Source organism: Biomphalaria glabrata, chromosome 1, assembly GCF_947242115.1.
Source record: "Biomphalaria glabrata chromosome 1, xgBioGlab47.1, whole genome shotgun sequence".
NCBI lineage: Eukaryota > Metazoa > Mollusca > Gastropoda > Planorbidae > Biomphalaria > Biomphalaria glabrata.
Window position 1 is genome coordinate 33,900,693 of NC_074711.1, and position 15,098 is coordinate 33,915,790.

Here is a 15,098-nt window from a genome sequence, read left to right on the forward strand (position 1 = left end):
TTTTATAAACTTTGAAAACAATAATAATATATTTTGTGCCATTTTGTATCAAATGGCATTACTTGCGTACACTATATCCTATTACAGCAAGAGGTAATGGGTTTTGTTATATATTGATTAGCAGTAAATCAGTTGGTATGCAAATTGATCTTTTTTTAATTTTTGTTTAAGGCACCTCCAGTTCTATGACAACCTAGTTGTTTTATAATGATTGATGGTTAAAAAAAAGCACACAAAATATTTTTTAAGCGAGATAAATATTAGAATGAACATTTTTTTTTAGAATGTTTATTCAAGTGTGCACCTAATGCATTATTTGTATCCTCAATGCATCATGAAAGTTTGCAACAAAACTAATGAGGGTCTTAGCCTTCCTTTTAAAAGTCCTGGTTAAAAACTTTTTCATCCGTTTGTTAAGTATTTGAAACTAGCCTGCACCTTAACACATAGATTTGTCTACATTCACAATATTATGAAATGAGATGCATACAAGGGGTTGGTTTGACACATTCTATTTTATACAATTGTTTCAGATATGATATTATATATATATTTATAATACATATATAATATATATATGTCAACTTCTGTGTGAAGGTGTTAGAATGTTTAAAAAAAAAGAAATTTAATCATTAATCACTAATGTATAAAGCATTCAGTTGTGTACATATGTGTTGGCATAATCTGTTTGTACAAGATTGTAAATACACATTAATTGTACAGGTGTTTTAACGAGCTGGTCCCTAGTGTTTCATGGAACAGTGGAATATCCAATTAGGTTTCAGAATGAGACAACAAAAACATCTCCACCTCCTGTAACAACAGCCTTACCGAACATCGATAGTATAAAGGTGAGTTCAGTAAACATACTTACCTTATAATAAAATCCTTATTAATCACTGGTTTTACTTTACAGACATTTACAAAAAACAAAGCCAATTTTTTTTTCTTCACATTTTGAGACCAAACTCTTTTTATCTTATAGAGCCAAGAAAACTGCAATGCAGAATGTAAAGGAGGGTGCCGTGGTCCCTTAGACACAGATTGCATAGAGTGTAAAAATTTTCACATTGGACATTTAAAGTAAGTAGATTGTATGGTGTTTAACTTCTTGAAATATAATTTAGACAGACTTTAACCAACTCTGCAAGCTAAACAATTGAATGTTGGTTTAATGAATAATAACTGCAATTATTTCCTGGTGGGATACACCATTCCCAGACATTCATTTTTAATTGGTAAATTGTTTTAAAAAATATAAAGCTTACAGCATTATAAGCTACACTTTTTTCTATTAAATCATCTGTATCTTAAAGCAAGTTCTTAAAGACTTCTAATCTACACAATTTAGAAATATCTTCAATTTTTGTACCTGAGATGAACTCCTATTGAAAAATCAGAGCAGGAAGGACTAGTCCTCCCGTAGTGCTCTGGCAAGAAACTTAGCCGTCCGGCGTAGTGCCTCATAGCTACCATACAAGTCGAGTGACTGCACAGGCAAGTCCCCCCTTAGCTCGCGGAGCTGGGGACACTCGTACAAGACATGCGACACTGTTTCGACGCTCTCTCCACAGTGACGGCATCGGGAGTCAAAGTTAGTGCGGAACCGGGCAAAGTATGCCCCAATAGGACAGTGTTCCGTCCTGCACTGCGCAACTATTGACTGCTCTGACCTCCTCAGTCGCCACCATGGATCGTCGCGATCTGGGTGACGCATGCGCTGCCAGACACCACGTGCTCTGTCGGATTCCTCCCAGGACTTTAACCACTTCTCATGAATGAGTGCTCGGATTTGTGCCGTTGCTTGTAAGTACGTGCTTGGTGCTTCGAGGTGTGTGGCTGCCATTGCACCCTCCCTTGCGAGGGCGTCTGCCGTTTCATTGCCCTTCACGCCGCAATGTGAAGGCGCCCACTGCATATAAACGACAGCTCCAATAGCTCGGCGGATGTTATCTGCGGCGCCGATTGCCTCTTCTATTACGGGCGACCCTCCCCCGCCGCCACCCACAACTAGGAGACTGGAGCGAGAGTCAGTGACCAACACCACCGTAGTGGCGCTAGTCTCGCGTTCGAGCATTCGGGCCCTAATGGCCTCGAACGCCCTAGTTATCCCTGTCAGTTCGGCATCCATGGAGCATGCAGCGTAGCCGCATGGACCAGAGAGCCTATCTGGTTCAGTCCGGTCGGGGTAGACAATAAGGGCCCCATACCCCGATCTATCGGGGTCCCTCATTACCGACCCATCGGTATAACAGAATATGGCATCTGATGGGTAGGACTTTATTGTAATGGATGCCAAATTTTGGAGAATGGCAGGTGTTAATCGCCTCTTGGTGGCTCCCTCTTGCCCTAACAGGGACAGGTTTATTTGTGGGGCCGGCAATCTCCTCCACGGAGGGCACGTACTGATTCTTCTAATAGGAATTCTATCAGTGGAGAGTCCAGCTGTATTTGACAAATTGGCCGCTATGTGTAGGAACGATCGCATTTTAATGCGGTTCCTCTCTCTCCACTGTCGCACTAAAATTGAGGTGGGTAGCCTAGAGTCGCCCCTTTTATAGCGCTCATAGGCCGTAAGTACTGCCCTCTCCCTCCTAAGATGTAAGGGTGCCACGTTTGTAAAGATTTCAGCAGCGTTTGTTGGGCTTGTCCTAAAGGTGCCACAAATGAACCGTAGAGCCTGTGCTTGTACCCGGTCGAGTGATTCGAGGGCAGTTTTACTAGCATATACTTGAACTGTATAGCTGTATTCGATTTGTGATCTGACTGCCCCTAGATACAATGTGCGTAGCATGTCAGCTTTGGCACCCCACTTTGTGCTGGCCAGCTTTCTTAATAACGCTAACTTCTCCGAGGCTTTTCGTTCAACTTCCTGGACGTGCTGGAGCATTGACAGTTTTCTATCCAGGGTCACCCCTAGATATTTTGGCGTATTTTCACGCTGGAGTCGCAGCCCACCGAGTTGAAGCTCGAATGGAGCCTTAAGGATGTCGATTCCTAGGCTGAACAGGGACCAGGTCGTTTTGGCAACGTTTATCTGAATCTGCCATTTGTAGCAATACGAGGAGATGGTATGGAGGTCTGCTTGAAGTGCCGCCTGAATTTGGTCGGCTTTCTTCCCGGTTGACCAGAGGACAATATCGTCAGCATATAGCAGTTTTTTGGACCGTAGTGAGCTGGGCAAATCATTAAGAAAGGCTATGAAAAGTGTACAGGACAGGGCGGAGCCCTGAGGCAGGCCATTAAGTTGTTGTTTTGGCTTGCTAAGGGAGTGCTGGTATTTTGTACGTGTGCTCCTCCCTGACAGAAAGGATTGTATCCAATTGTATATCTTGCCCCGCACACCCATAGCTCTTAGCTTAAGATAGAGGCCTTGCTTCCACACACGATCGTAGGCCTGTTTTAGGTCTATGAACACCGCGTATGTGCTCTCGGACCTCTGGAACCCGTCGGCCACCTCCTGTGCGAATGTCGTGACCTGGTCGATCGGGCTCAAGCCTGCCCTAAAGCCGGCCTGTTCTGGCGCCAGGATACCGGCACTCTCAAAGCACCAAACTAGCCGCTCGTTAACCATTCGCTCAGCAACTTTGCCAAGGGTTGAGGTTAGTGAAATGGGTCTGTAGGACTCCACGTTAGTCGCGTCTTTTCCCTTCTTAAGGACTGGTACAATGACAGCACTCTTCCAGGCCCCGGGCAGTCTGGACTCTGCCCAGGTTCGATTCATAAACTCCAGGAGTTTATCTCTCGCAATGCCCCCAAGGTGTTTTACCATCTCGGGGGTAACCTTGTCTGGCCCCGGAGCTTTTCGATTTTTGCACTTAGCTATCGCTCTGTCCAGCTCAGCACGACAGAAGGGCGCGTTGCACGTTGCTTGGCTTTCCGGCTCATCTGGCTCCCTCTCGAGCCTCTTACGTTCTTTGTTGAGGGCTTTGGACGTGGCAGACTTCTTTTCGGGCTTGCTGATTTTAGCAAAATGTCGATTCAACAAGCCGGCCATTTTGGTTACCGTCGAGACCGGCCCTCCGGGTGACAATAGAGGGGCAGCCGTTCGCGCTGTGTCTTTGGCCTCTAGGTTTCGCAGAAGACGCCAGGCTTTCGAGGTATCCCGAAGATCCATCCCGGCGCAGGCAGCGTTCCAATGGTCCGACCGGACGCGTCGGGCCAGTTCACTCGTGGCTCTGCAGAGCCGATTGTACTCCCGCCGGATTTCAGGGGTACCCTTCCGTTCAGCAAGCCTCCGGGCTCGCTTACGTCTCAGGACCAGCTTATTCAATTCCTGAGACCACACGCGTTTCTGCCTTACGCCAGGATAAGTCCGCGGGACGAACCTCTTGGCCGCACCCAACATAGCTGCTGTTATTTCGCCGTATATGATGTCAACGTCCCTATCCTCCACTGCAATATTCATAAGGGCAGTGTTGACTGCTGCCTCGTAGGCTGGCCAGTTCGCCTTGGTGTAACTCCATCTACGCGGGGCTTTTGGGGTTACACCACTGGCCTCTGAGAGGGCAATTGTGACTAATATGGGTCTATGGTCACTTCCAATGTCATCTAGGACTTGAAATTGAGTATGTGATTCTAGGTTAGCTGTGATTAGAGTAAGGTCTGGTCTAGATTGGCTGCCATTTCCGGTATGGTATAGAGTTGGGGGAGTATGTTTATTTTGCAGACAGAACAAATTAGAATTATTTAGCAGTTCATGAATTTTATGTCCCGATGAGTCGGTTGAATCATAGCCCCACTGCTGAGACTTAGCATTAAAGTCTCCTGCGATGACGTTGTGAGTATTGATATTAGTACAGTCATATTCGAGACTAATTTCATGCTTGGGGGGGTTATACAAATTAGTTACCGTGAGTTTGCGCCCTAATTTATGTATCTCGAGGGTGATGGCGTCGGTACGCCCATGCACTCGTGGACCGGGGACTTGTGTAGCAACCAGATTGTTGCGTACATACGTAATGAGCCCCCGGCAGTCTGTGCATTTGCACTTAAATGCAGTATAACCGGTGATACTGGCATTGCGTTTGCCAGTTAGTGTCTCTTGTAGTAAAGCCACGTCTATTGCCCTCTCGTGGAGGAGTTTTGAGAGCTCTAACACCTTTGGGATGACCCCGCAGATGTTAATTTGTAAGATCAGGAGGGACCTAGTGTTTATGGGCTTAGTCCCTGGAGTGGGTTGGATCCCACTAGTGTCAATTTGGGTTGTTTGGGGGCCGGAGGCTCCCGTCACTATTTCGCTTCCAGTCATATTTGCCTGCGGTGTATCTAGGTCCGCAGGAGGTTGTGGCAGACTTCCATCAACCTTATTCGAATCGGACCTCCGAAGGAGGTACGAATGCAGTGTTCGTTGAGAAGAGGACTTAGGTGGAGGAATTTTAGCTGACTTTTCACGACCTGACAAATTCCCCCTCATCGAGGTCGCGGGGCGACTAGTAGCTGACTTTTCGTGTCCAGGCCTGACGCCCACTACCCGGCGCACGGAGCCTGTTCGGGTCTGCTCGTGCCCGCTTTTTACTGTGTCTGTGTCAATCATGGTTGTATGGTTAAGGCCGTTGGCGGCCTTAGTTACTGCTCTAATGCAGCAGCGTGCATGGCCTATACTTGTATCGCCACTAAGGGCAAGGCAGAGACCTGCCCAAGCAATCACCGCCACAGATTGGCATATAAGTTTCCTGCAAGGCAGGAGTGGGGTGGCACGCGTTTCTCGATATTCCCAGTGTCAGAGTCGCCATTGGTCGCGGCGGATTCCTCCACTAGCGCGCCAGGGAACGGGCTAGATAGAGCCTAGCTCGTGGGCGCCAACCGGTCCGCCCAACGCAGCCCGCTAAGGCCGCGCCAGTCAGTCCAGTCTTTGCCCAAAGAGAGACCCGCGAATCAGCCGAGCCCCAGGAGAACCCGACCAACCCTCGAGTTGGTGTCCAGCGCTATCCGCTTTTCGGAGATCCCGTTAGGTCTCTTACTCACCGTTGCCCCGGGGCCCCACAGGGGGGGGCTGGACATAACCCCTTTGAGTTCCTTTTACACTTGCCGGCTGCTCATTCATCAGCGGCAAGCAACCAGTACCCTTGGCCACTCCAGGAGAGCGGAGTGTTCACGCGGCGACCACGATGAGGTGGTACTGGAACGCCGCGAATTTTTGTACCAGAATCCACCAAATTTAATGCATACTTTTTGATATTTTTTTTATTACTTTAAGGTTTGAAGATTGGGCACCTCTAAGCATTTGTCAAAACCACTCAACAAGTAGAATAAAACCCCTAATTGTTGTCCCCATAAAATATTTTCTCCCCCCTCTGAAAGGTAAAATGTATTTACTTGTTTTTGACTAAAACTGTTTGAAAATTGTTTTCAGGAAATGTGTGCCTAAATGTCCAGATGGCTACTATTCTAAAGACAACATGTGTTTCTCATGTGAAGTGAGCTGTGCTTCATGTAGCGGCCCAATGCTGACCCAATGCCTGAGCTGCCCCCCAGGCCATCAGCTTCTGAACCCCAAAGCCAAGCAAATGATTTGTTCACCAGACTGCCTGCCTGGGTTCTATCTCAGTAAGCCACCCCATCCCCTGTTTAGTCTGTGCAAGTGTTGTCCTGTGACAATGATGGTGACCCCTTTCTATGTTTTTTTTGATGCTTTGATCCCAACTCTTGCTTTTTTAACCCAGCCTGTCCTTCGCACAAGTCCTGCTAGTGTTGCTATCCAGTTGCCTTTTATGATGCTTTTGCCTTGTGCATGGTTTGATATGGCACATATTTGTTACAACACGATTGATGTTTTAGTGTTATGTTCCCAACTGAACAGCAACTATCTACCTCATGTCCTGCCACCAGGAACTTGGTTGTCTAATAGCAACATAGATATTGATGTTTCTTTTAATGTCCAGGAATTGGATCACACTGAATCAATAGACATATTGGAGAAATATTTTGTCTCACCAGATACCATTCAATTGTTAGAAATAGCAGGTCTTCTATATTTTGGTCTTTAACGAGTAATCATCTTACTATTTCCAACAATTTTGTTTAGTTTAGTTAGAAACTAACAAATTGATGAAATGCTGTACATTATTTTACAAAGTCTTTATAATAAGCAGCACTAAGCTAATGTTAGCAATTAGTTCATTATTTATCAACGTTTCAAACTTTTTCTTTTTTCCATCTATCATTTCAGTGCTCATATACCTTGAAAGTTATTTGGTTTTATTCAATCACTTCATACACTATTTAAAGCATTTCTTTTCTTTCTTTTCTTCATTTCTCTCAGTGTTTATATTTACTGATCTTTGTCATTTAGTTGTTCTTTAGAAAAACATGTTTTACTTTGAATAAAAATGTGAAACTAATTCTTATACTTTCATTCATTCAATAAATATCACAAGCTGTTTATTAACTTTACTTGATTGCATGATTTAAAAAAATAATAACAATTGCAAAATAACTCTATTAATGGGAAATAATTGAATTATTGCATTTCACTTTGACATTCCCTTCATGATGACTTAGCTTCACTTTTGACATTCCTTCACCAAACATTGCTTGATGAACAGATTGCTACTTATTAAAAACACATGTCAATGCATTGGTCCTCACATCCCTTGCAATGTTTCCTATTGTATGTCTTAAGCTGTTGCTTCATGTCCCAGCCTTGTGATCACATTAACATTTTCTCTTTGAACTAATCATTCCCTAGGTTCAGCTCCAGCTTCCTTTGTGGTTGTCAGTCCACATGTATTGCATTGTTGTGTATGTACTTACAGTTTTTTTTGTTATATGCACAGCCCAACCCTGGCACTATATGCACATCCCTCACCATTCATACATTACTTTGAAACTTTGATTTGCTTTATTTTTGCATGAACTTTTGAAAAGCATTTTTTTTTTAAACTTTGTAAACTTCATCTGTTTTACTGTAAAGAAAATTTGGTATAAAAAAAAGTCCTGTGACTTGATAAATTAACTGTCAAGTAAAAAAAATTTTGTTTTGTCACATTGATTATCAAAAGTTATGTGCAACAAAGGGATAAACTTCACCATGAAAGGGCTTTAAAATAATAGATTATTTATTGCATACTAGTATCACTGGTTACGTAAAATTTGACATAGCTAATCTCTATAAAAAATGCTTTTGAATTATGGGCGGCACAATGCCATGCAAGATCATCGCTATTAAATATTTATAGAACATGAATGGTTATGCATCTAGAATTGGAAACAATTTCAACAGGGTGGTACCAGAGTGGGTATGTCTTGCAATCTTATATAAATAAAGAAGGCTTGAATAGGAGCTTTCCAGTTCAAGCATTCTTTATGTCTTTTGCCATTTTTTTGTTCTTGTGGCTTAACTATATAATGTTAAAGTTTAGCACATGAAGATTTTAATTGATAATTTTGAGAAGCTTAATGACTAGTTTCAATTAGTTCAGCTCAGGATTTGAAAAGACCTAACCAAAAAAAAAACAACTTTTTTGTACAGACTTTTTTTTTTAAACTTTGCATCAGACTTGTATCTCATTCATGCTCATTATGCTCTAAAGTAGTTGCGCATAAACTTTGCTTTATAGATGTGTAACAATATAGATGTGTATGTTTGTATAAATATGGATCTGTATATAATGTTTGTATAACTTATTCTTATTTGTTTTTATGTTATGTCTGTCTTGAATTGTCATTAAATTATCTTATTAGAATTTTTTCTGGACTCTTTATAACCTGTATAAACCATAACAGTATTTATGATTGCTTCTCGTACATGTCCTGTATATACAATCAAATAGATCTATGTTTCACTAAATCCTAAGCCAAATAACCAGTATTATAACAGTTTAAATTTGTTTAGCATGTAATGAAAAAGTGTTTTTTAGAGTGTCAGATTTAAACCTGGCATTAATCAACTAGGACCAACTACTACTTCACAACTACTGCATAAATGTGTTGCTCAAACCCTTTTTTTTAACCCTAAATATCCCATTGAGTGACTTTTCTCTTTGTTCATGTCACCCTTCTTACTCTAATAGTCACCTACAATTCAATCCTTTGTTTTCTAGGAAGCTTTGTCACTATTAGTGAGTTTTTTTTGTTTTTTTTTAAAAGCATATAGTGGTCAGCTGAGTACCCATAGACTTTTGACCTAGGTTTATATGTACATACTTATAGATTAGCAACTTTCTTTTGCTATAATATTAGAGATTTTTTTTTTTATTTTTGTAAAATTTACAACCAGATAAGAAATCAACTCTATATATTCTACTTTTTCAAAAAGTTTAAAAATTAGCATTAATTTGCAATCTCCTTTTATCTTTGATTCAGATGCTAATACTTGCCTTCCTTGTGACCCCACATGTAAGGAGTGCCGGCATTCCAGCGCTGATTGCATTTCTTGCAACCCTAATTATAAACTTGTAGGGGATGTGTGCCTGCCTGAGAAGGAAGCCCAGAGTCCATTGGATAAAGACAGTGCCTCCTCCATGAAGAGCCTAGAGAACACAGCCATCATCATCATAGTCGTGTGCCTGTCTATCTTGTTGATCACCTCCTTGATTGTCACCCTCTTGTTTGCTCGTAGGTATAGCTACCTTTGCTGGGCAGACAAAAAATTCTATGGCCAGATACCTCGGGATGAGGATGATGCAGATGTCAGGTTTGCTTACAGTGATGAGATTGAAGAGTACTGATTGGTGCGTGTGACTAGAGCATTTCTTAGAGTGTTTGTGTCAAATATACTTGGTAAAATTGTTTCTTTGCTTGATTGTGGCGGGGTAACATATTCTAAACACTACTTATTGTTGTATAGGAATATTATAAGTTAAAAAAAAAGCATTAGAAAAAAAATTGTTTAAATTAAAAAAGTATAATAGTAATATTTCCAGCTGTTTTCAAGCATTAAATATTTATTAAGCATTACCCGGTGTAAACTTATTAAACAGGTTTGTCTGTTTGCGTTAATGTTAAGCTAATGTTTTAAATTATATCTTCATTGAACTCCTGAGAAAAACTTTTGCAAATAAATGAATGTATATTAAATATCTGGTCAGAAAAAAAAATAGTTGTTGTAAAAGAAAAGTATTTATGCAATAGACTAAAATGATCTAAAGAATCTGGCTGCAAGTTACTGAAAAATGTCCATGAAATGAATAACTTGTCAGTCATTTGCAAGCAGTGTATGCACTTGTAAGAATTGTGTTTGGATTCAATGCATTACAGAAACTGTTAAGTGTACAAGGTTTGTGAATGTCTGAATGCAGATTGGAAATGTGTTGGACGTTATACAAGATCAAATATTGATATATACATTTGTAATTGATTCATGTTTGTTTTGTTGGACTGTATCATATCACAAACTTTATATCCAGACAGACTGTCAACATTTCTTAGAGATTTCTTAACTTGAATTAAAATGGATGCATTCATTGGACGCCAAAAACTCTTTACTTATAAAACCTCTATGTGGGATGCTAATACTTCAAGCATAAATATTTCAATAATTTACTTTTTCTTTAATTCATATGTGTCTGTTCCAGTTATTACAGCATTTATACATAGTGTTATTTAGAGTTGTATGTTTTTGTAATTGAAATCACCGGGAAACAAATATTTATTTTAATAATATGTATTTCTGCCTATTCTTTTGATCTACCAACACTTAATCTCAAGCTATTTGAAACTGTACATACTTGGAATGCCATATTCAGAAATGAAAAACAACAAAAACAACTTATTGACTATTGTTAATGACAGGTTTTGAGTATATGGAGTCCAAATTTAATTAATAATATGGAAAAAAAAAGTAAATAGAAAATCTGAATAATCCATAACATTGTTGTATGTTGTTATTTATATTTGAATTTCAACATTTTTTTTTTTTTGCTTTTCAATTTATTCATTTTTATTCTATTTCTTGTTTTACATGATGGACATAGTGAAAAGTCAAACCTCATTATGTTGAGCTAGAAATGATATTGGTCTATTCAAAGCTTAGTTAAAACTTTTGAAAAAACTGTACTTAGGAAGGATATCTTTTCAATAGAAAAAACATGTTCATATGACAGTTCAGTGTAATAAGGTTTGTCTTTTATTTTCATCATAAAAATGCTAACAATATGCTTTTGTTAGGAGGAAATTGATTTACATTAATTTATAGTAGTATTGGGGAAAATCTGTCTTTCATTGTCATAATTCTGGTAAAGGTTTTTGATAAAATATCACTGCTGCAAAATTTGAGTACAACATTTTGATGACATCCTTATGGTACATATTCTGACAAATGTGAAGAATTGAAACATGTTTAGTTGCTAAGATTCACTTGAAGTATTAAGTATCAGTCATACATACACAAGTTTTAGGGATACTAGGATTGAACTGGGGATTGACAGCCTGGCCTGAATTCCGTTGCATTGATCAGCTCTATTTTGGTACCTGGTCTTGTGTGAGGAAGTAAAGGGTTATTGGTTGTAGCTGGGTAGTTTAAAGGTTAAGCTTATTGGTTTTAGCTGGGTATTTTAAAGTTTAAGGTTATCGGTTTTAGTTGTATAGTTGAAAGGTTAAGGTTATCTGTTTTAGCTGGGTTGTTAAAAGGTTAGGATTATTGGTTTACTGAAATGTAACACTGTGACCTCCCCTGCACAGCAATGCTATGCACCAGTTGTTGATGTGATCACCATCACTTTAATTGATAATTCTTTGAGAAAAATACATCCACACATGTACCTATAAATGTACCTATTATTTTGTTAGAAAGGCGAACTAACAGTATCTGACATTGAAAAAAAAAAAAATGTCAGTGTATTGTTGAATGTTTTACTTAGCAAAATAAAAAAAAAAAGTCCGATTCAGTGAAAGTTGTGTACATAATTTTGTTGGACAGTTTGAATGTTGTAGAGACATTGATTGTGATACACTTGTGTTTACATAGATCTAAATGAACGGGAGCTAGATGAAACAATATTTGTAGACTTGATTCAACATTTGTTATTATTGACTGCATTCTGTGCATGTTTTATTGTTGATATACAAAGATGAAGAAGACCATTCTTATTAAAAATTTCCACAGCTTTTCATCTGATCCAGAACACCTTCACCTGTAAGTGGAACAATTATATTAATACCATGTAATATAAAGAAAAAAATATTAAAAACTCTGTTCAATTTGTAACTCAAAAATGTTTGTTAAATCAAAATGATTTGATATTTAAGATATGGATTATAAAAATATTTACAATTTTAATTGAAAGACATGTATGTCATGAACTTTGACCATTTAATATGTAATGTATATCACATAGATTCTTGCTAACAATTCTTTCCTTGTTTCTTCCATTCTGTTATTGACATCGTCTACATTTGCTGAGGACATTTTGTCACTATTTCCTGAATAGATTTTTGGCTGTGAAATCTTTTTTTTAATGTATACCTGATCTTTTTTTTTTTTTTTTCTTCTGCAGATGATATGTTTGGTTGTTTAATGTAACAACTTTGTGTTTATACATGTAGATCTAAGCTGTCTTGTATAGCTCTGTCTTAAGATTGAATTGTTAGAAATGTTTTTATTTCTATTAGTTGTTGTAGAGCTGTATTTCTCTGTAAGTTAAGAAAAGATTTCCTGACAGCCTTTTAGTTATAGCTAAAGAAATGATCTATTGTGTTGTTTTTTTTTGTTGTTGTTTTTAATTAAAAAAAAAATTTCCTTAAATCTTCAATGTCATACACATTTCATGAGCTTAATCTACATTTCCAATATCTTTTAAAAGATCATTTTAGAACAGGTCATTATTTTTTTAAAAGCATTTCTAGATTATTAATAGAATTCATATGATGTTTATGAATAATAGATGTCAATTATTTTATTAAAAAAAAAAGAAAATCTAAATTAAAACATTTGGAATCTGTTTTTCTTCAAAGCTGCTTTTAAATATTCCGTAGAAATACATATCATTGGAATGAAAAATCATTAATAAAAGGCCAGTTTTATTAGATGGAGTACACATTTTAAACGTTTTACTGGAAAGCACTTCAATTGTTATCCGTGGATATATGTTATATATTTTTGTATGTGTCTACTCAACATTTCTCAAAGATTATTGGTTCCTCTTCTTTTCTAATGTATAGGATTGATTAAGGACACTGAAGGAAGGAAGCTTCTGCTTTTGATATGTTCAAACTTGAGTATGTTCAAACAATTAGAATCTAGACTGAATTTTAATCAAATCCAATGTTGCAGATTCATTTGAAGCTCTTGTTACTTACAGAATGGTTTATGGGAAACATTTTTTTTTACCATATGTTCTAATTTCATCACCCTTCTTTCATAGTGAGACTTGAGTGGTCATTGTTGTGTTGAATTGATCTCTGTTCTAGAAAGACCATTATGCTTCAGTTACTTCTCTGTCTGTTGGATAAAAGATTCCATAGTTGTTTTTCTCGTTTTTGTTTAAGTCTTTAAGTATAAAACAATTTTTTTCTTGTGAGAGCCAGGCTTATCTCTGGTGGCAACTTCAGCTCAGTAAGCTAGAAACTTTAAAAAAAAAATTTAACTATATTCTAAAATTGGCTTTTATTTTATGAGCGGTTACTTTACTAGTCTCATTTGTCTACTAGTCTTAGTGTCATAGTCTCTGCCCAGTAGCTGGATACACACTAGTTGAGGCTGTGCTACAGTTTGTTGGTTGAGTCAAAGAGTTTGGATATTGCCTGAGTCTTCTTGTTAGCTGTACATATCTATTATTGTTGATCCTCAGCTGTCAGTTCACCCTTTGACCTTTAGTACACCCTTTGACCTGTAGTACACTTGAAGGTTCTTAGCTCCTTGCCTCTTTCCTTTGAAAATACTTTTATTGAAACTTCCTCCAAAGTTTTCAAATCTGTATGTGGGTGTCTTAATTGTTTGTGTGTGTGTGTGTGCTGAAATAATCATTTTTAATCTGCACTGATTTTCTTTTTTTTTTTTCTGACTCATAATAAGACTTTATATATATATTGACATATACATGTATATTCTTTTTTTTTTCTGTTTGTTAAACTATGAATAAAATGATCTTGAAAACATTGTCTGCCAATATGTTTGCATTCATGTCTGTCATGTCCTGGGTCCTCTTGCCTAACAAAAGATGTTTAGAGTCTAATGACTTGCATTCATGTCTGTCATGTCCTGGGTCCTCTTGCCCAACAAAAGATGTTCAGAGTCTAATGACTTGCATTCATGTCTGTCATGTCCTGGGTCCTCTTGCCCAACAAAAGATGTTCAGAGTTTAATGACTTGCATTCATGTCTGTCATGTCCTGGGTCCTCTTGCCTAACAAAAGATGTCTAATGACTTGCATTCATGTCTGTCATGTCCTGGGTCCTCTTGCCCAACAAAAGATGTTCAGAGTCTAATGACTTGCATTCATGTCTGTCATGTCCTGGGTCCTCTTGCCCAACAAAAGATGTTCAGAGTCTAATGACTTGCATTCATGTCTGTCATGTCCTGGGTCCTCTTGCCTAACAAAAGATGTTCAGAGTCTAATGACTTGCATTCATGTCTGTCATGTCCTAGGTCCTCTTGCCTAACACAAGATGTTCAGAGTCTAATGACTTGCATTCATGTCTGTCATGTCCTGGGTCCTCTTGCCTAACAAAAGATGTTCAGAGTCTAATGACTTGCATTCATGTCTGTCATGTCCTGGGTCCTCTTGCCTAACACAAGATGTTCAGAGTCTAATGACTTGCATTCATGTCTGTCATGTCCTGGGTCCTCTTGCCCAACAAAAGATGTTCAGAGTCTAATGACTTGCATTCATGTCTGTCATGTCCTGGGTCCTCTTGCCTAACAAAAGATGTTCAGAGTCTAATGACTTGCATTCATGTCTGTCATGTCCTGGGTCCTCTTGCCTAACAAAAGATGTTCAGAGTCTAATGACTTGCATTCATGTCTGTCATGTCCTGGGTCCTCTTGCCCAACAAAAGATGTTCAGAGTCTAATGACTTGCATTCATGTCTGTCATGTCCTGGGTCCTCTTGCCCAACAAAAGATGTTCAGAGTCTAATGACTTGCATTCATGTCTGTCATGTCCTGGGTCCTCTTGCCCAACAAAAGATGTCTAATGACTTGCATTCAACTTGTGGCA

General features: G+C 38.8%; 1 protein-coding gene across 1 annotated transcript in view; it reads left to right on the forward strand.

Moving 5' to 3' along the window:
• Positions 1-14,042, forward strand: part of LOC106071427 (furin-like protease kpc-1) — a 56,285-nt gene extending 42,243 nt beyond the window's left edge. The window contains exons 14-17 of the mRNA XM_056033571.1: positions 724-851; positions 986-1,083; positions 6,356-6,549; positions 9,307-14,042. Coding sequence (XP_055889546.1) covers positions 724-851; positions 986-1,083; positions 6,356-6,549; positions 9,307-9,671 — 785 coding nt within the window. The 3' untranslated portion in view covers positions 9,672-14,042. The remainder of the gene's footprint in view (positions 1-723; positions 852-985; positions 1,084-6,355; positions 6,550-9,306) is intronic.
• The last annotated feature ends 1,056 nt before the right edge of the window (positions 14,043-15,098 follow it).